Here is a 16,936-nt window from a genome sequence, read left to right on the forward strand (position 1 = left end):
TTTCTAAACAGAAGTTAAAATAGGAAACTGCAATCTGAAAATCCAAAGGGTAAACACAACTGACATTTACTTCTGAGGGTCAGCCAGTTTGAAGATCCAAATCTAGAGACTTGGAGTAGAACATGTTTTCCCAACCAGCTGCTTCCTTATTGAGTCCAAAATATACTCTTGCTAATCAATAATTTTTTCCCATTTAAAGGTCTTTGTATAATTCTAAATTTTATTTCTCCATCTTTAAAATTTATTTTTCATACAGAAGTATAATTGACATACATTATATTGTTTTAAGTATAAAATAGTGATTTGAAAATTCAATAGATTACACAATGCTCACCATGATAAATGTAGTTATACCATCTGTCACCATATGTTAATACAATACAGTATTATTGACTATATTCCCTGTGCTATACTCCTCATCTCCATGACTTGTTTATTTTATAACTAGAAGTTTGTATTTCTCAATCCCTCTTGCGTATTCTGCATATGCCCCCACCCCCTCCCCTCTGGGGACCACCAGTTTGTTCTCTGTATTTATGAGTCTGTTTTTGGTTTTTGTTTGTTCATTTGTTTTGTGTTTTAGATTACAGATATAAGTAAAATAATTTCTCATTTAAAAAGATTATAGAAATTAGCATAAATTAAATTGGCTTAAATAAATTCGAATGACTATTCTTGTCATATAAAATGAGTTGTCATTAATAAGAATTGGCTTAATAAAATTTGAGAAATAACCAGTTAATTAATATAAAAATTGTATCCAGGAAATAAAGATTCTAACTACTCAAAAAGCAGAAAATACAATTCCAAATATACTATATTATCATTTAAGTATAATACTAAATATATCAAAATTATTATGAAGATCAAAATGTTGATTATATTTCAAAACTGAAGATTACATAGGCATAGTCTTTTTTCTTTACTGTTCAATAACATAGTCATATTCAAGTATGTATTAAGCTTTAAACAAAAAATATTTCTCATATAAGGCAATCAAAATAAAGCATTTCAAATGTTTGTTGTTTTTCTTTATGTATTCTGACACATACTTTTCTTGACTAAAACTTAAAAAATAAGGTGTTGGGGCACCTGGGTGGCTCAGTGGGTTAAAGCCTCTGCCTTGGCTCGGGTCATGATCCCAGCGTTCTGGGATCGAGTCCCACATTGAGCCCCGAATTGGGCTGTCTGCTCAGCCAGGAGTCTGCTTCCCTTCCTCTCTCTCTGCCTGCCTTTTTGCCTACTTGTGATCTCTGTCTGTCAAATAAATAAATAAATAGATAAATAATATTTTTTAAAAAATAAAAAATAAAGTCTTAATTAAAAAAAATAGAAAAATCACCTCAGTAGATACAGAGAAAGCATTTGAAAAATTCAACAGCCAATAATTATTTTTAAATTTCTCAGTAAATTTTTTTTTTTTAAAGATTTTATTTATTTATATTTGACAGAGAGAAATCACAAGTAGATGCAGAGGCAGGCAGAGAAAGAGAGAGGGAAGCAGGCTCCCTGCTGAGCAGAGAGCCTGATGCGGGACTCGATCCCAGGACCCTGAGATCATGACCTGAGCCGAAGGCAGCGGCTTAACCCACTGAGCCACCCAGGCGCCCTCTCAGTAAATTTTTAATAGTAATTCCAAGAGGCATCTACCCAAGAGAAATGTTTGAAACATGTTCACACAAAGACCTGTAAATGAATTTTTTTTCTGTAAATGAATTTTAATAATAGATTTATTCTCAACAGTGGAAACCTGCTGTCCATCAACAGGTGAATGAGTAAAAAAATTGTTGTATATCCATAAAATGGAATAACATTTAGCAATAAAAAGGAATAAACTGCTGAAATAGGCAACAAAATGGATAAATCTCACAAGCATTATGTTAAGTGAAGGAAGCTAGACATGAAAAGTCTACATATTGCATGATTTCTGTAAAGGCAAATTATAGGGACAATAAAGAACTATTACAACTCAACAATAAAAAGACAACCCAATTTAAAAAGGGGCAAAGGAGGGATCCCTGCATGGCTCAGTTGGTTGCGTATCTGACTTCCACTAGGGTCACGAACTTGGGGTCCTGGGATCAAGCCCCTGGAATAAACCCAGAGTCAAGATCTCTCCTCAGTGTGGAGTCTGCTTCTCCTTCTGCCCCTTGGTAGCACCCCTGCTCATGCTCTCTCCTACTCTCAAATAAATATAATCTTTAAAAAAAATTAAAAAACAGGCAAAGGATTCACTAAAGAAGATATATATAAAGACAATTCACTGTAATAAGTATTGATTTGTGCTACAGTATAGATGAACTTTGAAAATATGCTAAGTGAAAGAACGCAGACACAAAAGTCACATACAACAATAGTATACTTCCATTTATATGAAAGGTCCAGAATAGGCAAATTTAGACAGATGAGTGGTTGTCAGGAGCTGGGGTGGGGGAGGAGGAACAGGGAGTGACTACTAATGGGTACGGGGTTTCTTTCTGGGATGATTACAATGTTTGGGAATTAGATAGTGGTAACAATTGCACAACCCCTTGAATATACTAAAACCCACTGAATCATTCATTTTAAAGTGGTAAATTTTATTTCACATTATGTGAATAGTATCTCAGTTAACAAAAACTACAGGACAAAATTAGATCAGTGATTGAAAGGGGTTGGAGCAAGGGGATTCACTACAAAAGGGGCAGGAGGGAACTTTTTGCAGTGATACAAATGCTCTTTGTGATGTTGATTGTTATTCAATTGTATACACTTTTCAAAATTCATTAAATGGAACACTTAAAAGAATGAAACGTACTGTCCATTATGTAAATGCAAGTTATACCTCAATAAGCCTGACTTAAAAAAAAGTATATAGAAAAGCCCTAAAGCTGAGTATGAAGTAGAGGAAATATGCATAAACCCAGAAGCACAGGGTTTTACATTATAAAGTATGAATTAATAACAAACAATATTAGGTGGGTTTTTTCAATTACCTTTATAAAACATTTGAAAAATATAAAGTTAAAAATACAAAACTTGAAAGATACCTAATTCTCTTCATGAATCAGAGTTTTTTTTTTTTTTTAAAGACATGCAAATTACAAAAATAAAGTCATGGGTGTGAGATGCACTGTAGTAGCATATCAACTCTCTTACTTTTAAGTTTTTCCTGATAATTATGTAAAAGTTCCTTGATGTTTGGGATATTTAAATCATAATTCTATGTAAGTATGAATCTAATTTTACAGAAACCACAAATGAAACTTACTATCTTTGTAAAATATGACATTTCTCTTTTTTTTTTTTAAGATTTTTTATTTATTTGACAGACAGAGATCCCAAGTAGGCAGAGAGGCAGACAGAGAGAGAGAGGAGGAAGCAGGCTCCCTGCTGAGCAGAGAGCCCAATATACAGACAGAGATCCCAAGTAGGCAGAGAGGCAGACAGAGAGAGAGGAGGAAGCAGGCTCCCTGCTGAGCAGAGAGCCCAATATGGGGCTCGATCCCAGGACCCTGGGATCATGACCTGAGCCGAAAGCAGAGGCTTTAACCCACTGAGCCACCCAGGCGCCCCGTAAAATATGACATTTCTACCTAGTGAACATCTTAGGTTGTATTTGATGTTATTTTATTGTTGACTTGCATTTTGTTAAGGAACTATACCTTCTGGTACTATTTAGGCAAAAGTTAACAGTATCCACATTTTCAAAGTTATAGGGGCACCTGGGTGGCTCAGTGGGTTAAATGCTCTGCCTTCGGCTCAGGTCATGATCCCAGGGTCCTGGGCTCCAGCCCCACATCAGGCTCCCTGCTCAGCGGGGAGCCTGCTTCTCCCTCTTCTCCTCCCCTCTCCATTTCTGCTCTCTCTCTCTCAAATAAAAAAAAAAAGCTCAGAACAGTACTTGGCATGTAACAAAGCCACACACACACCTAGTTTGTTATGCTTAAACTCCACTCCAGTCTCCCCCTATATCTTCAGGTCCAGCAAGAGTTTAAACCACTATCACGGGGCTTCGGCGAATAGAGCCCATCTGCCTGGGTTCTGATCCCACAGCCACCATTAACTAGCTGCGTGATCTTGGACAAGTAATTGAACCTCTCTGTTCTTTAGTTTCCTCATTTGTAAAACACTAGTGATAAGAATATTGGGACCTGATGAGAGTATTATCAAAAAAGGGGGGGCACCCGGGTGGTTCAGTGCGTTAAGCCTCTGCTTTCGGCTCAGGTCATGATCTCAGGGTCCTGGGATAGATCCCTGCATTGGACTCTCTGCTCAGCAGGGGGCCTGCTTCCTCCTCTCCTCTGCCTGCCTCTCTGCCTACTTGTGATCTCTGTCAAATAAATAAATAAAATATTTTTTAAAATTATATATTAAGTATTTACATATTATAAAAAACACAATACTTCAATTTTGGGATTTGAGTATTTTCAGGCACTGAAATAGTTTTGACCAAGTGATTTTTTTTTTTAAAGGAGCTGTTCAGCTTCCAAGGTTATCTTGACTTTGAATTAAATGAAAAACAAAGCTATTTTCAACCAAAGAGGAAATTTAGACAAAACTCTAGTATTCTTAGATATGCCTTATTTACTTCGGAGAAAAATGGAAGGAGAGGAAAATGGGATCAGTTAAGTGGATATGGGAATTTAAACTGAACCTGTAATTTATTTCTTTAAAAAGGAGATCGGATTCAAATTTAGCAAAATATTGTAACAAAATAGGAGATGCTTATCATTCTGTATTTTCATTTATTTTTTTTTAAGATTTTGTTTATTTATTTGACAGAGACAGAGAGATCACAAGATCATAACCTGAGCCGAAGGCAGAGGCTTTAACCCACTGAGCCACCCAGGCACCCCTCATTCTGTGTTTTTATAAAGGAGAGGTCAATTTATTAAAAAGGCTCATTACTTCTTTAATTCATTGGAAGGCTCTATAATCATCCTAATGTAAAACTCTGTTACCCATAATTCTAGAAGAGTCTCCAGGCTACCCTCCACATCTCCAACCCATCTCATCCTAATTACATACTGCCAGACTAATCAGCCAAGAACCAACACTAAAGCCCAGTTCCATTTATATCAAATATAAAGGTTAGGAATTAGGTTCCAAAAGCCAGAGATCAAAATATTTTCAGATTGAAATACTCTCTCCATTTCTCTGAATCTAAGTTTGGATACAGGGTTAAAAAAAAAAAATGGGAATAACTACCTCAAACAATCCTTGAAAGATTAAGAGTTTTGGGTTTTTTTTTTTTTTATATGAAAGCATCTATTAACATATCTGGATAGCTGGCACATGATCACTCAATAAACAAGAGATTTCCTTTTTCCTTTACGTAATCTTTTTTATTTTTTTTTAGATTGTTTTTAAAAAATTTATTCCTTTGAGAGAGAGAGCACCGCCAATGAGGTCAGGAGCAAGAGGAGGGTCATTGGGAGAGGGAGAAGCAGACTTCCCACTGAGCAGAGAGCTCAACCCTGGGATCTAGCCCTGGGCCAAATGCAGATGACACCCAGGAGCTCCTCCTTTATGTAATCTTCACTGCCACAGCAGTCCATACACTATACTTGAGCTAAAATTTAAAAAAAAAAATCTTCATTATTCTTTTGTACACTGCCCATTCAGTTTCATTTCCCTGATCAGTTTCGTTTTCCATTTTATTTTTCTATTTCTCCCACCTTAAATTTCCTGTCCCCATATTCATCATCTATTTCTATCTTATTTATTCTTCAAGGCCCAGCTCCAATTCTATTTGTTACGTAGTCTTCCTGACTTTCAATTTCTATGGCTCTTAAAAAGCAGTGTCAGATAGTTGACCATTAATTGTTCTTTACTTGTATCACTTTTTAAAAAAGATTTATTTATTTGATAGAGACACAGTGAGAAAGGGAATACAAGCAGAGGGAGTGGGAGAGGGAGAAGCAGGCTCTCCGCTGAGCATGGAGCCCAATTCGGGGCCGATCCCAGGACCTTGGGATCATGACCTGAGCCCAAGGCAGATGCTTAACAACTGAGCCACCCAGGTGCCCCATTTGTATCTTATTTTATTTTTTAAGTAGGCTTCAAACCCAGCATGGAGCCCAATGCAGGGCTTGAACTCACCACCCTGAGATTAAGACTCGAGCTGAGATGAAGAGTCAGATGCTTAAAAAGTTGAGCTACCTTGGTGCCCCTCTTTATTTGTATTTTAAATATTATTATTAATTTTGAACTATATTCATACATTTTCCTACTTAATAAAATACTAATAATACAGGGGCGCCTCAGTGGCTCAGCCATTAAGTGTCTGCCTTCAGATCAGGTCACGATCCCAAAGTCCTCCAATGGAGCCCCACATTGGGTCCCCTGCTCAATAGGAAACCTGCTTCTCCCTTTCCCACCTTCCCTGCTTGTGTTCCCTCTCTTGCTGTGTCTCCATCAATAAATAAATAAAATCTTTAAAAAAAAAAAACCTAATAATTCGTATAAAGCTAAACAGGTCTTTGACTATTACCATCCGTCCCTGGCCCCTCCTGTAGGGGGAGCCAGTACTGTTGTGATGTATCCTTCCAGATCTTTACTGGAGAGAGTTTTGCTTTCTTTTTTTTTTTATATATAGGGTATCATATGGCACAAACTGTTCTGCAACTTGCTTATTTCACTTAATATATCTTGGATATCCTTTCAATACATATAGATCTATATATATGTTTTTTGTTCCTGTTTTACTGAGAAACAACTGACATCACTGTAAGTTTAAGATACACAGCATGATGGTTTAATTTATATATACAATCAACCTTTGAACAACACACGTTTGAACTGAGCAGGTCCACTTATATGCAAATTTTTTTTAGTAAAATCAGTACAAAATTGTGAATTTATTTTCCTTTTATGATTTTCTTTTGTCTAGCTTTATTCTTTTGTAAGAATATATTTTGTAGGGGCGCCTGGGTGGCTCAGTGGTTAAGCCGCTGCCTTCGGCTCAGGTCATGATCTCAGGGTCCTGGGATCGAGCCCCGCATCGGCTCTCTGCTCAGTAGGGAGCCTGCTTCCTCCTCTCTCTCTGCCTGCCTCTCTGCCTACTTGTGATCTCTCTCTGTCAAATAAGTAAATAAAATCTTTAAAAAAAAAAAAGAATATATTTTGTAATACATATAACATACAAAATATGTGTTATTCAACTATGTTATCATTAAGGCTTCTGGTGAAAAGAAGCCTATTATTAAGTTTTTGGTTTTTTTTTTTTAAGATTTTTATTTATTTATTTGACAGACAGATCACAAGTAGGCAGAGAGAAAGGAAGGGAAGCAGGCTCCCTGCTGAGCAGAGAGCCCGACGTGGGGCTCGATCCCAGGACCCTGAGATCATGACCCGAGCTGAAGGCAGAGAAAAATGTGAAGCAGAAACCATAAAATAAAACCACTATTTACATTAAAGAGATCTTATGATTAGCTGAAAGCTAAAAGGCCTATGTATCTGAGAAGCATAGGATTTTTCATTTACATTATAATTTTCATATTCTTCAGGACATTTGATATGACCATGCCATAGTTTTGTTTGGTAAGATCCAGTGCTCACTAAATTATCTGGTGTAAAAGGTCCCATGCAGGATTAGCTATGGTGACCTACCTGTCTCTTCTTTTCTACCAGAAAAATATTATTTTCTCCATTAACTCTCTCAGTACTAACTGGCAGTAAATAGAAATTGACTAATGAAAAAAAATATTTTAGCATAATCTGCACTAAATTATGTATCAATCTTTCATTCTGGGGAAAATATATTTCTAAAAAACAACCAGACACATGAAATATGTAAAAACAATTAAACAAGCAAATCATGCTGTCTCTCTAAGACAATTAAAGAAATCTAATATAGATAATCCAGGGAGGGACTATGAAAATCTAAAATGGTGAAATATAATACTTACATTCTTCGGTTAGTTCAATGTATCTTACAAGTAAAATCTGAAAGAATCAAATGAAGACAAATTCCTTTTCATCAGGTTCTTTAGGCTCTGATTTTTTAAACAGGAAAGATAGAGGGAAAATAATTCTAGATCAAGGATATATCCACATAGCCTTTCTTTTTTTTTTTAATTTTATATTTATTTGACAGATAGAGATCACAAGTAGGCAGAGAGGTAGGCAGAGAGAGAGAGAGAGAGAGAGAGGAGGAAGCAGGTTCCCCGCTGAGCAGAGAGCCCCATGTGGGGCTCAATCCCAGAATCCTGAGATCATGACCTGAGCCGAAGGCAGCAGCTTTAACCCACTGAGCCACCCAGGCGCCCCTCCACATAGGCTTTCTAATGGCCTCGTAGAAAACTTGAAGGAACTAATCAAAAATCCTTTAAGAAAGAAAAGATAGGGGCACCTGGGTAGTTCAGGGTTAAGCCTCTGCCTTGGGCTCAGTTCATGGTCTCAGAGTCCTGGGATTGAGCCCCGTATCCGGCTCTCTGCTTGGCAGGGAGCCTCCTTCCCCTACTCTGCCTGTCTCTCTGCCTACTTGTGATTTCTCTCTGTGTCAAATAAATAAATAAAAAGAAAATTGAGCAGATAGTACAAGGTGTTCTCTTCAGTTTCCCCTGTTGTGAACATCTTGTATTAGTGTGGTACATTTGTTGTAATTGATCCAATATTGATCTAATACTATGAACTAAAGTCCATAGTTTACATATGGGTAGTAACAAATACATAATGTATTGCACATTACAGTATCAAACAAGTATAGCTTAACTGCTCTAAAAATCCCTTGTGCTCCTTCCTTTCCCCAGGTAATTTTTTTTTTTTAAGATTTTATTTATTTATTTGACAGACAGAGATCACAAGTAGGCAGAGAGGGAGGTAGAGAGAGAGGAAGGGAAGCAGGCTCCCTGCTGAGCAGAGAGCCCGATGTGGGGCTCGATCCCAGGACCCTGAGATCATGACCTGAGCCGAAGGCAGAGGCTTTAACCCTCTGAGCCACCCAGGTGCCCCAGGTAATTTTTTTTTTTCACTCCTTCCTTTCCCCAGGTAATTTTTTAAAAATTTTTCTCTATAGTTTTACCTTTTTCAGAATGACATATAGAGTCATACAGTATGTAGCTTTTTCAGAATGCCATCTTTCATTAAATAGTAAGTATTTAAAGTTTAACTATGTTTTTGTGGCTTGATAGATTATTTCTTTTTTGTGGCTTGATAACTTTTTAAAAAAATCAATAAATAATATTCTACTGTACTGATGTACCAAAGTTTGTTTAACTATTCACCTACTGAAGGATACCTTGGTTGCTTCCAGTTTTAAGTATATTTTTAATTTGAAAAAATAATAGTTTCAGTTGAAGATGAAAGTCTCAAACACTTGTCTCCTCATCTTCCTGAGAATTTTTTACATGAGAGTAAAGGTATAAAAGGACTAAACCCATAATGGGTACTGAGGACTAGATGAAATTTCAACATATTTCTGAAAGAAAGTAGCATGAAACAAAACACAGTAAGCCAAAACCCTATTTATCCCAATAACATCTACATTTGGTTCCAGCAATCCCACTCTGGGTATATGCTAAAAGAACTGAAAGCAGGTGGGATGTCTGGGTGGCTCAGTTGGTTAAGAATTGAAAGCAGGGTCTTGAGATATTTGCACATCTGTGTTCACAGCAGTACTATTCACAACAGCCAGGGGGTGGATGCAACCCAAATGTCCACTGATGAATGAAAGGATATATGAAGTGTGATTGACCATATTATTCAGCCTTAAAGAAGGAAATCCTGTCATAGGCTACAACAAGATGAACCTTTAACACATCATACTAAGTGAAATAAACTGTCACAAAAAGACAAATACTGTATGATTCTCTTTTTATGAACTATCTAAAGTAGTCAAATTCACAGAAATGGAATAGAATTGTGATTACCAGTGAGTGAGGGGAGAAGTAAAAGGGGACTTACATAACAGCTGGGTTTCAGATTTGCAAGCTGAAAAAGTTCTAGAGATCCATTTCACAACAATGTAATATAATTAACACTTCTGAACTGTACACTTAAAAATCATTAAGATGGTAATTTTAGTTTATATGTTTTTTCGCCACAATAAAAAAATTACTAAATCTTATGTTTTGTCTTCAGGTTGATCTTCAAAATTGAACATAATGTAAACATAAGTTAAGATCATCTAAATATTGTTCATTGTGAATCCCTGTAGTGGATTTGAATAAAATTTGCTTCTGTTCAGGCCCACCTATGTTTCCTGAAGGTATTGAGATCAAAATGCATTTTTTCTTAAACTCTGTCAATTCATTGTTCAAAATCATGCCCTGTTTTCGTTTGCTTCATATTCAAACCATAACCTGCTTACTCAGGTCCTCCTTCCTACCCTCTTCCCTCCCTCTTCCCCTCCCTTCTTCTCTACTATCCATGGATAACTGCCTTTCTTTTTTAAATGTTGTTGCCAGAAAAACACACCATCTTCACCATATCATTAACATCTTCCAGCTTTTTATTATTTATGGCATAGACACATTTCCTGAAGCCCAGTGTGGATCTAGCACACTATGGTCATCTGGGATTTCTTTACATTGGGGTAATTCATCCATGTCAGTGCCAGTGTCCTCTTAAAATAAATGGTCAATTGGGAGCTCTGATTTGTGAGTTGGGCTTATTGTTCTGTAGACTTTGTTAGCACTAAGTACATTATTTAAACTTTTAAGAGAATAACTAAAACGTAACTACTGAAATTTAGGAGAGATAGAGAATTGTGTAAGTGAGCTCTGAGTTTTTATAGCACATATTTGACAAATAATAACCTAAGTCAGGACGCCTGGGTGGCTCAGTTGGTTGGACGATTGCTCAGGTCATGATCCTGGAGTCCCGGGATCGAGTCCCGCATCGGACTCCCAGCTCCATGGGGAGTCTGCTTCTCTCTCTGACCTTCTCCTCGTTCATGCTCTCTCTCACTGTCTCTCTCTCAAGTAAATAAATAAAATCTTAAAAAAAAATAATAACCTAAGTCAAGGACTACTGGTACTGGCATATCATTTAGTCTTTTGATGGTAACCATGAGAATAACTAAAAACAAACAGCTCAAAATGGCTTCTAAGGAGCAAATAAAAAATGAGAAGTGGTTAGGAACATTGTTTTCTATTATGTTCTCTTTTGTACTTTTTTTTTTTAATCACAAGCATGTATTTCTTTAAAATAAATAAAAATGCCTTGAAGATGAAATGGTGGAAACTGATGAGAAAATGTAAGAAGTCTGGAAACAAAAAGAAATAAGGAATTTCATTTCTAAGAAGTAAAATAAATTCAACCCCTTATTTATATGCACTAAATTTCTCAGAGGGAGAATGCTGTTGCCAGGGAGACTAAAGCAAACTGTTGATCTGCAAATTCAGCTCTTTAAAAAAATTCCATGACATTTATTCTGCAATTACATCCTACTCAGGTTTAACAAAAGCCAATAAAATAGCTTTAAATTAAGTCCTTGAACCTGGGGTATGTTACTAACATTTACTAAATATTCAGGTTATAGAGTATAGTGCAGTAATAAGAAAACTAGAGTAAAGGTCAGGTTCTAATTCTAGTCCCAACTCTACTGCTTAAAAGTCATACATCCTTGGGTAAGTCATTTACCTTTTCTTAAACTAAGTTTATTTACTTGTAAAAATGAGGATAACTACTGCCTGGCTTGCCTACCATTCAGGGTTGCTGTGAGTATCAAATGAGATTTAGATCATTTTACAAAAGTTTGAAACATTACACAAATAAATTCAACTAGTAAGTACTAATATTTCCCCCAAATTAATAAAACCATATGTATTCCATACTTTTCATTGATTAAAGACCAAGTTAATTAGAAAAATGTGAGCCAAAAGAGTAATATAAACTAGTATTGTAAAACTTGGACTGAACTAGGTGGCAGATAGATGCTGTGGTCCAGACTCTACCACAACTTCTTCAGGTCTCTATACAATGAAATTACACTAGACCGCCTTTGTAGATGTGCTTCTTGGATATATTTTCTATCACACAATGATGATTTAAAAGGGAATTCATTCACCACTAGTTTCCTGGGCTATATTTTGCTTGAAAAAGTTTCACTGCTAGATATCGGAAAATCACTGGCTTAAAGTCTTTTATTTCTAGTTTCAGGCATTTCAACCCTAACCTAACCTAACTCATCTTTAGCTTGACATTCTATCCTTTCTCAACATAGACCTACATTTTGAGACCAGAGTGCTCTACTTTCTATTTCTCAAAATGCCATGGCCAATCTCTGCCTGCACATTTCGTCAATCTATAGCTGTTGCTCCTCCAACTGACTGAACAGCGCTGCCCAGTACTGTCCCACTCCCCACCCACACATTCACACACCCAAACTTGAGCAGTACTCAGTATCTCGGTTGTATCTGTTTTCAAAAAGTTAAAATTTACAGTAGATCAGAAACAGGTAATGGTTGTCATATTAAAGAGAATCTGGCTTCTAGGCCAGTCAAGACTTGTCTATAATGTGATAGAATGATGAAAACATTGAAAAAAAGAAATTGGAAGAAAGTGGGAGGCTTTAGCCCTAAAGGATAGAAGGGAAAGAGCACTTTAAAAGAGTCATCTGTGCATTACCTGGAGAAGGAACACCTTGAACTTCGGACTTGTTGGGTTCCAGTGGTAGGATAGTCCCATCACAGAAATGGATGCATTTACTTATTACTGGCCAATGCTGTTAAACATTTAAGCATGTATCTGAATCCCTGTGATCTGATTTCATGATTACTATAAATCTTCTTAGTCTTTGACTTCCCTTATGGTACTTCTAGCAAATACCCTGACTAGAGACAAATCCACTTACATTACATCTATACCCTAAATTAATAAAACTGCATTCTGAATTCAGACATCAGTTTCAGTTTCTTGAGGAGGGTCAATCCATCCCGAGACAAGACAAACTAACAAAGTCTGAAGGCATAAAAACTCAGGGTCAGATAAGGAACTACAGTAAATTAAACAACAGAATGCCACCGCATAGAAACTATGTGGGGTACTCCAGACTGCCCCAATAAAAACCCTGTCTCATTGCATTATTTTCTTTTTAACACTTACATACACCTTTATTCAAGGCCACTAAACACATACTAAAGCTCTTCTATGACATGGTCTCACATACCTTTCCAAAAATTTCTCTTACTCAAAGCTACAGCAGAAACAAATGCTCTAAGTACACCAAGTTTCTATCTCTGCTTGGAATAGCTCCTCTCTATGTTGGCAAGTCTAAATATTAACTAATTCTGAGAGTTTAACACAAATAATACTTTTTTTCATGAAGACTTTTCTAAGTACACCACCCTACCACAGCTAAAACTAGCAATTTTGGTGATATGGGCAAGCAGAGTCATTAAGAATCAGCCACATTTTATAGGTTCCTTTTTTTCACTAAAGAGATATTAATCAGGTAGTAAACTCAGTTTCTGTTCTAAGAGACAATATTTGTTGTCAGCCTGTAATATAATAAATGCTGTAAGTTTGATCCATTATTTCACATTTCCGCACTCTAAATTTCAGTGCCCTGGGATATAGCCTAGGTTAACCACACTATCAACCTACAGTAAATACACCTTTTTTACCAATTAAAAGTATTATTTCCCATATGAGAGGGATCAATTAATTACTTATTTTTATTAAATAATTATTAAAATTATTTAGATTTATTCCCTGGGCAAGGGCACTTAGTTGCTCCCTTTGTGAGCTTTTGTTTCATTTTCCCTTCTGCGTTCTCTGAAGATAGAATCCCTATCTATTTCATTTTTGTATCTTCCACAGGTTTAGCTAGTATTTTTTTTAGCTAGTACTTTATATAGAAAGGGTACTTTAGGGGCGCCTGGGTGGCTCAGTGGGTTAAGCCTCTGCCTTCGGCTCAGGTCATGGTCTCAGGGTCCTGGGATCAAGCCCCGCATCGAGCCCCACTTTGGGCTCTCTGCTGGGTGGGGAGCTTGCTTCCCCCTCTCTCTCTGCTTGCCTCTTTGCCTACTTGTGATCTCTCTCTCTGTCAAATAAATAAATAAAATCTAAAAAAAAAAAAAAAAAAGAAAAGAAAGGGTACTTTAAAAATAATTTAAGAATTTCTCTTCTATTTTCAGTGAAGGTTCCCCCTCAGTCTTTTTAAATGTATCCCATTTTATAAAGTCTTCCTTGATCATCCTGGCCCACAGATCACTCTTACTTTTGAATTCCTGTAAGGACTGCCTATAAATGTTTAATTGCCACAAATACTGTCCCAGTGTTATTTTTTGTGTTTATATGAATTTTATAGTCTTTTCATATTTTCATATATCCCAGTATCTAGACACAGCATAGACAATTAATAAATATTATTTCATTCAATCAATCTTTAAAAAAAAATCAAAGATTCGTTAGGAAAAGCATAGTCAAAACTGGCACCTAAAAAGAACAAAAGATCTCACCCATGGCAATGAAAACAAATTCCTATTGCTGGGATCCAAAGCTGTGACATGCATAGTAGTCACTAGCAAATTAAATTGTGTTGGAATTCTACAAGTGTTTTCAAATTTCATGAGTCCTCTTTTCTCTTCAGAGACACATAAGTGCCCAAAAACATTCATTTCCTGAAAATACCAATGAAAGCAGATGGCTTTAAAATAAAACAACTAACCTTATTAAACATATTAGATTATCATTCATTTGCAATTTGGTAAGGTTTCCATGCTGGAGACATTTATATAGTCAGTTTGTAGTACATTTGTTTTTATTGTATGCTGAGCATTAGCTCTTGTACTAAGCTATTCTCGGGCAAATGGCTTTAAAGTTACTTGCTTTTTATACATTCTTATGGTAATTAATGAGATATCAAAAATTCTGCACACTTGACTTAAAAAAATATTATGGTCAAATCCTATAATAAGGGAGTTAGTTCTTTAATTTGATATTTGAATCACAACACTCTCGAGTCTTCCCACTCCAAGCGTGGTCCACAGACCAGCAGCACTGGTATCACCTGGGAGCTCACTCTTGAGGCAGAATCTTAGACCCTACACCAGGCCTATTAAATATGAATCTCCATTTTAGATCCCTAGGTGATCTGTAAGCACTTTAGGTTTTGAGAAGCACTGGTTTACACTCCAGAGGAAAAACAGAATGTCCGAGATGCCTATGAACAAGCAACAATAACTAACTTATTGTAATTGCTTATTTTTTGGTCTTATCTGCTAACTGAAGGCTTGTTGAGGTCAAACCCTTCTATTTCCTCACCAGTAGTATTCATCCCTAACAGGCTCGGAAAATATTGACCCAATGCTCCATAAATATTTTTTGCTAAATATATTAATGAAAATCAGACTTTTTCTGAAAGCAAAAATCAGACTTTTTCTGAAAGCAAATCCTTTAGAAAATTCTTGTGTACATGGTTTCACATACTGCCATACTAATTCCTTAATTCACTATTATTAATTCCATTTAAAATACATTGCCTTCTCTACTTCAACAAATGCATTTAATGCACTTGACAAGCAAAAGCTTGGATCATGTTCTCCTGTTGGAGTCACCAACGGCCTCTTCTACAAGTAAGAGAGCTGAATTTTAATTCTGGCTTTCACAGATCCATCACATATGCCTTCACATGATGAAATCACCCCAACAACTCCGAGGCGGTGGCAGGAGTAGAGGAAGAAAAGGAATGGGTAAAGCAAAAACACTTCCGTATCGGGAACATCAAGTGAAACCATGAAAACATGATTCTTTGAAAAGGATAGTTCCAGAAAATAACTCCCGGCAAGAGAAATAAAGAGGTAAAGGAACGCTTACCTTTCTCAAGAGCAAAAGGTGATACTAGAGAATACCAGGGAGTGATAAAAAACCAGTGACTACCTAGCGACAGAAGGTGGAAACACACCAGACCAGAAGTAAAGCGGAGAGCGGTTAAGGACATCTAAAAAGGGTACCAACAACCACTTTCAGGTTTGCAGAGAAGGAAGTCAAGGGAGGAGAAAGGAAATAGCTCTTTTAAGGGTTTAACTTACGACGATGATGATAATTATAATTATTTTTTATGAGAGAGAGACGCCGTGCTGTTGAAGGGCAGGGAGTGGGTGAGAAAGGGAGACTGCCATCCCGCGCACTGCAAAAAGAAGGGAGACTACTGGCAGCCCTGCTCAGCCGGTCCCGGGGAGGCGGCCCAAGCATAGGTGGGTGGCAACGCCCGGCTCCGCTGGTCCCCGCCCGGTGGCTTGAGCCATCACCTCTGCAGCCTGCCGAGCACCGGGTGGGGTCGGGAAAAAGCGGACCGCGTATGCGAGGGCATGCGGGAGGACAGGGCTGATGCCGGGCTGACCAGGTACCCACCTTATCCCAACGAAGCCACTGCCCGATGGCCGTGTCTAGCTGAGGATCCCCGGTGTGGTAGGGGGCGTGGAGCAGGTTGGAGTTCAGGTCCCCCTCTGCATTTTCAGCCATGGCAGCGAGACTGGGGTGTGAGGGCCTGGGGGGCCGCGAAGACACTGGGTTGGGGGGGGCCTGAGATGCGCTCACCAGGGTTCTGACGCCCCCTCCTCAATGAAGGGCATCGGAGACCGACCAACCACGGGATGTCTGAGCCAGCTCCTGCTGCAGCTTTGGGGAAGCAGAAAAGAGGGGGATGAGGCTGCCCGCTCCCACCAAACCAGCTCCAGGTCTTTTTCGGCACGAACCGACTGAGGCGGTCGCACAGCGAGAGAACAACAACAGTCCCAGATGTCTGGGTCGTGGCCGCCGCCGCCGCCGCCGCCGCCCTACGCCCCGCCCCACCTCCAGCGCCACAGGCCCCGCCCCTTCCCGCCCCTTCCCATTTAAGTCGCTGGGGCGTGAAGCCCGAGCCGGAGAGCGCGCCCGCGGTTCGTCTGTAGCAGTACGATCTCGGATCAGCCAGGGTGGTGAGGGGTTGGGTTTTTTTTTTTTTTTTTTAATTTGCCTCTTGCCTCGCGTCTTATCCTTGTTACAGTACCCACGCACTCCCACG

General features: G+C 38.0%; 1 protein-coding gene across 4 annotated transcripts in view; it reads right to left on the bottom strand.

Annotated features, from left to right (window-relative positions):
- The window catches only part of PGM2L1 (phosphoglucomutase 2 like 1), a 54,007-nt gene extending 37,318 nt beyond the window's left edge, over window positions 1-16,689 (bottom strand). For 2 of the 4 annotated variants that reach the window (XM_004768061.3, XM_004768058.3), the window contains exon 1: window positions 16,285-16,688. In XM_004768061.3, the coding sequence (XP_004768118.1) occupies window positions 16,285-16,395 (111 nt within the window). In that variant the 5' untranslated portion in view covers window positions 16,396-16,688. Of the gene's footprint in view, window positions 1-15,962; window positions 16,061-16,284 lie in introns of all 4 variants that reach the window. The other 2 variants (XM_013064327.2, XR_001182061.2) reach the window with 2 other exon arrangements.
- Between the last annotated feature and the right edge of the window lie 247 nt (window positions 16,690-16,936).

This window comes from Mustela putorius, unplaced genomic scaffold (assembly GCF_011764305.1).
Source record: "Mustela putorius furo isolate JIRA1106 unplaced genomic scaffold, ASM1176430v1.1 tig00003987_pilon_pilon_pilon, whole genome shotgun sequence".
NCBI lineage: Eukaryota > Metazoa > Chordata > Mammalia > Carnivora > Mustelidae > Mustela > Mustela putorius.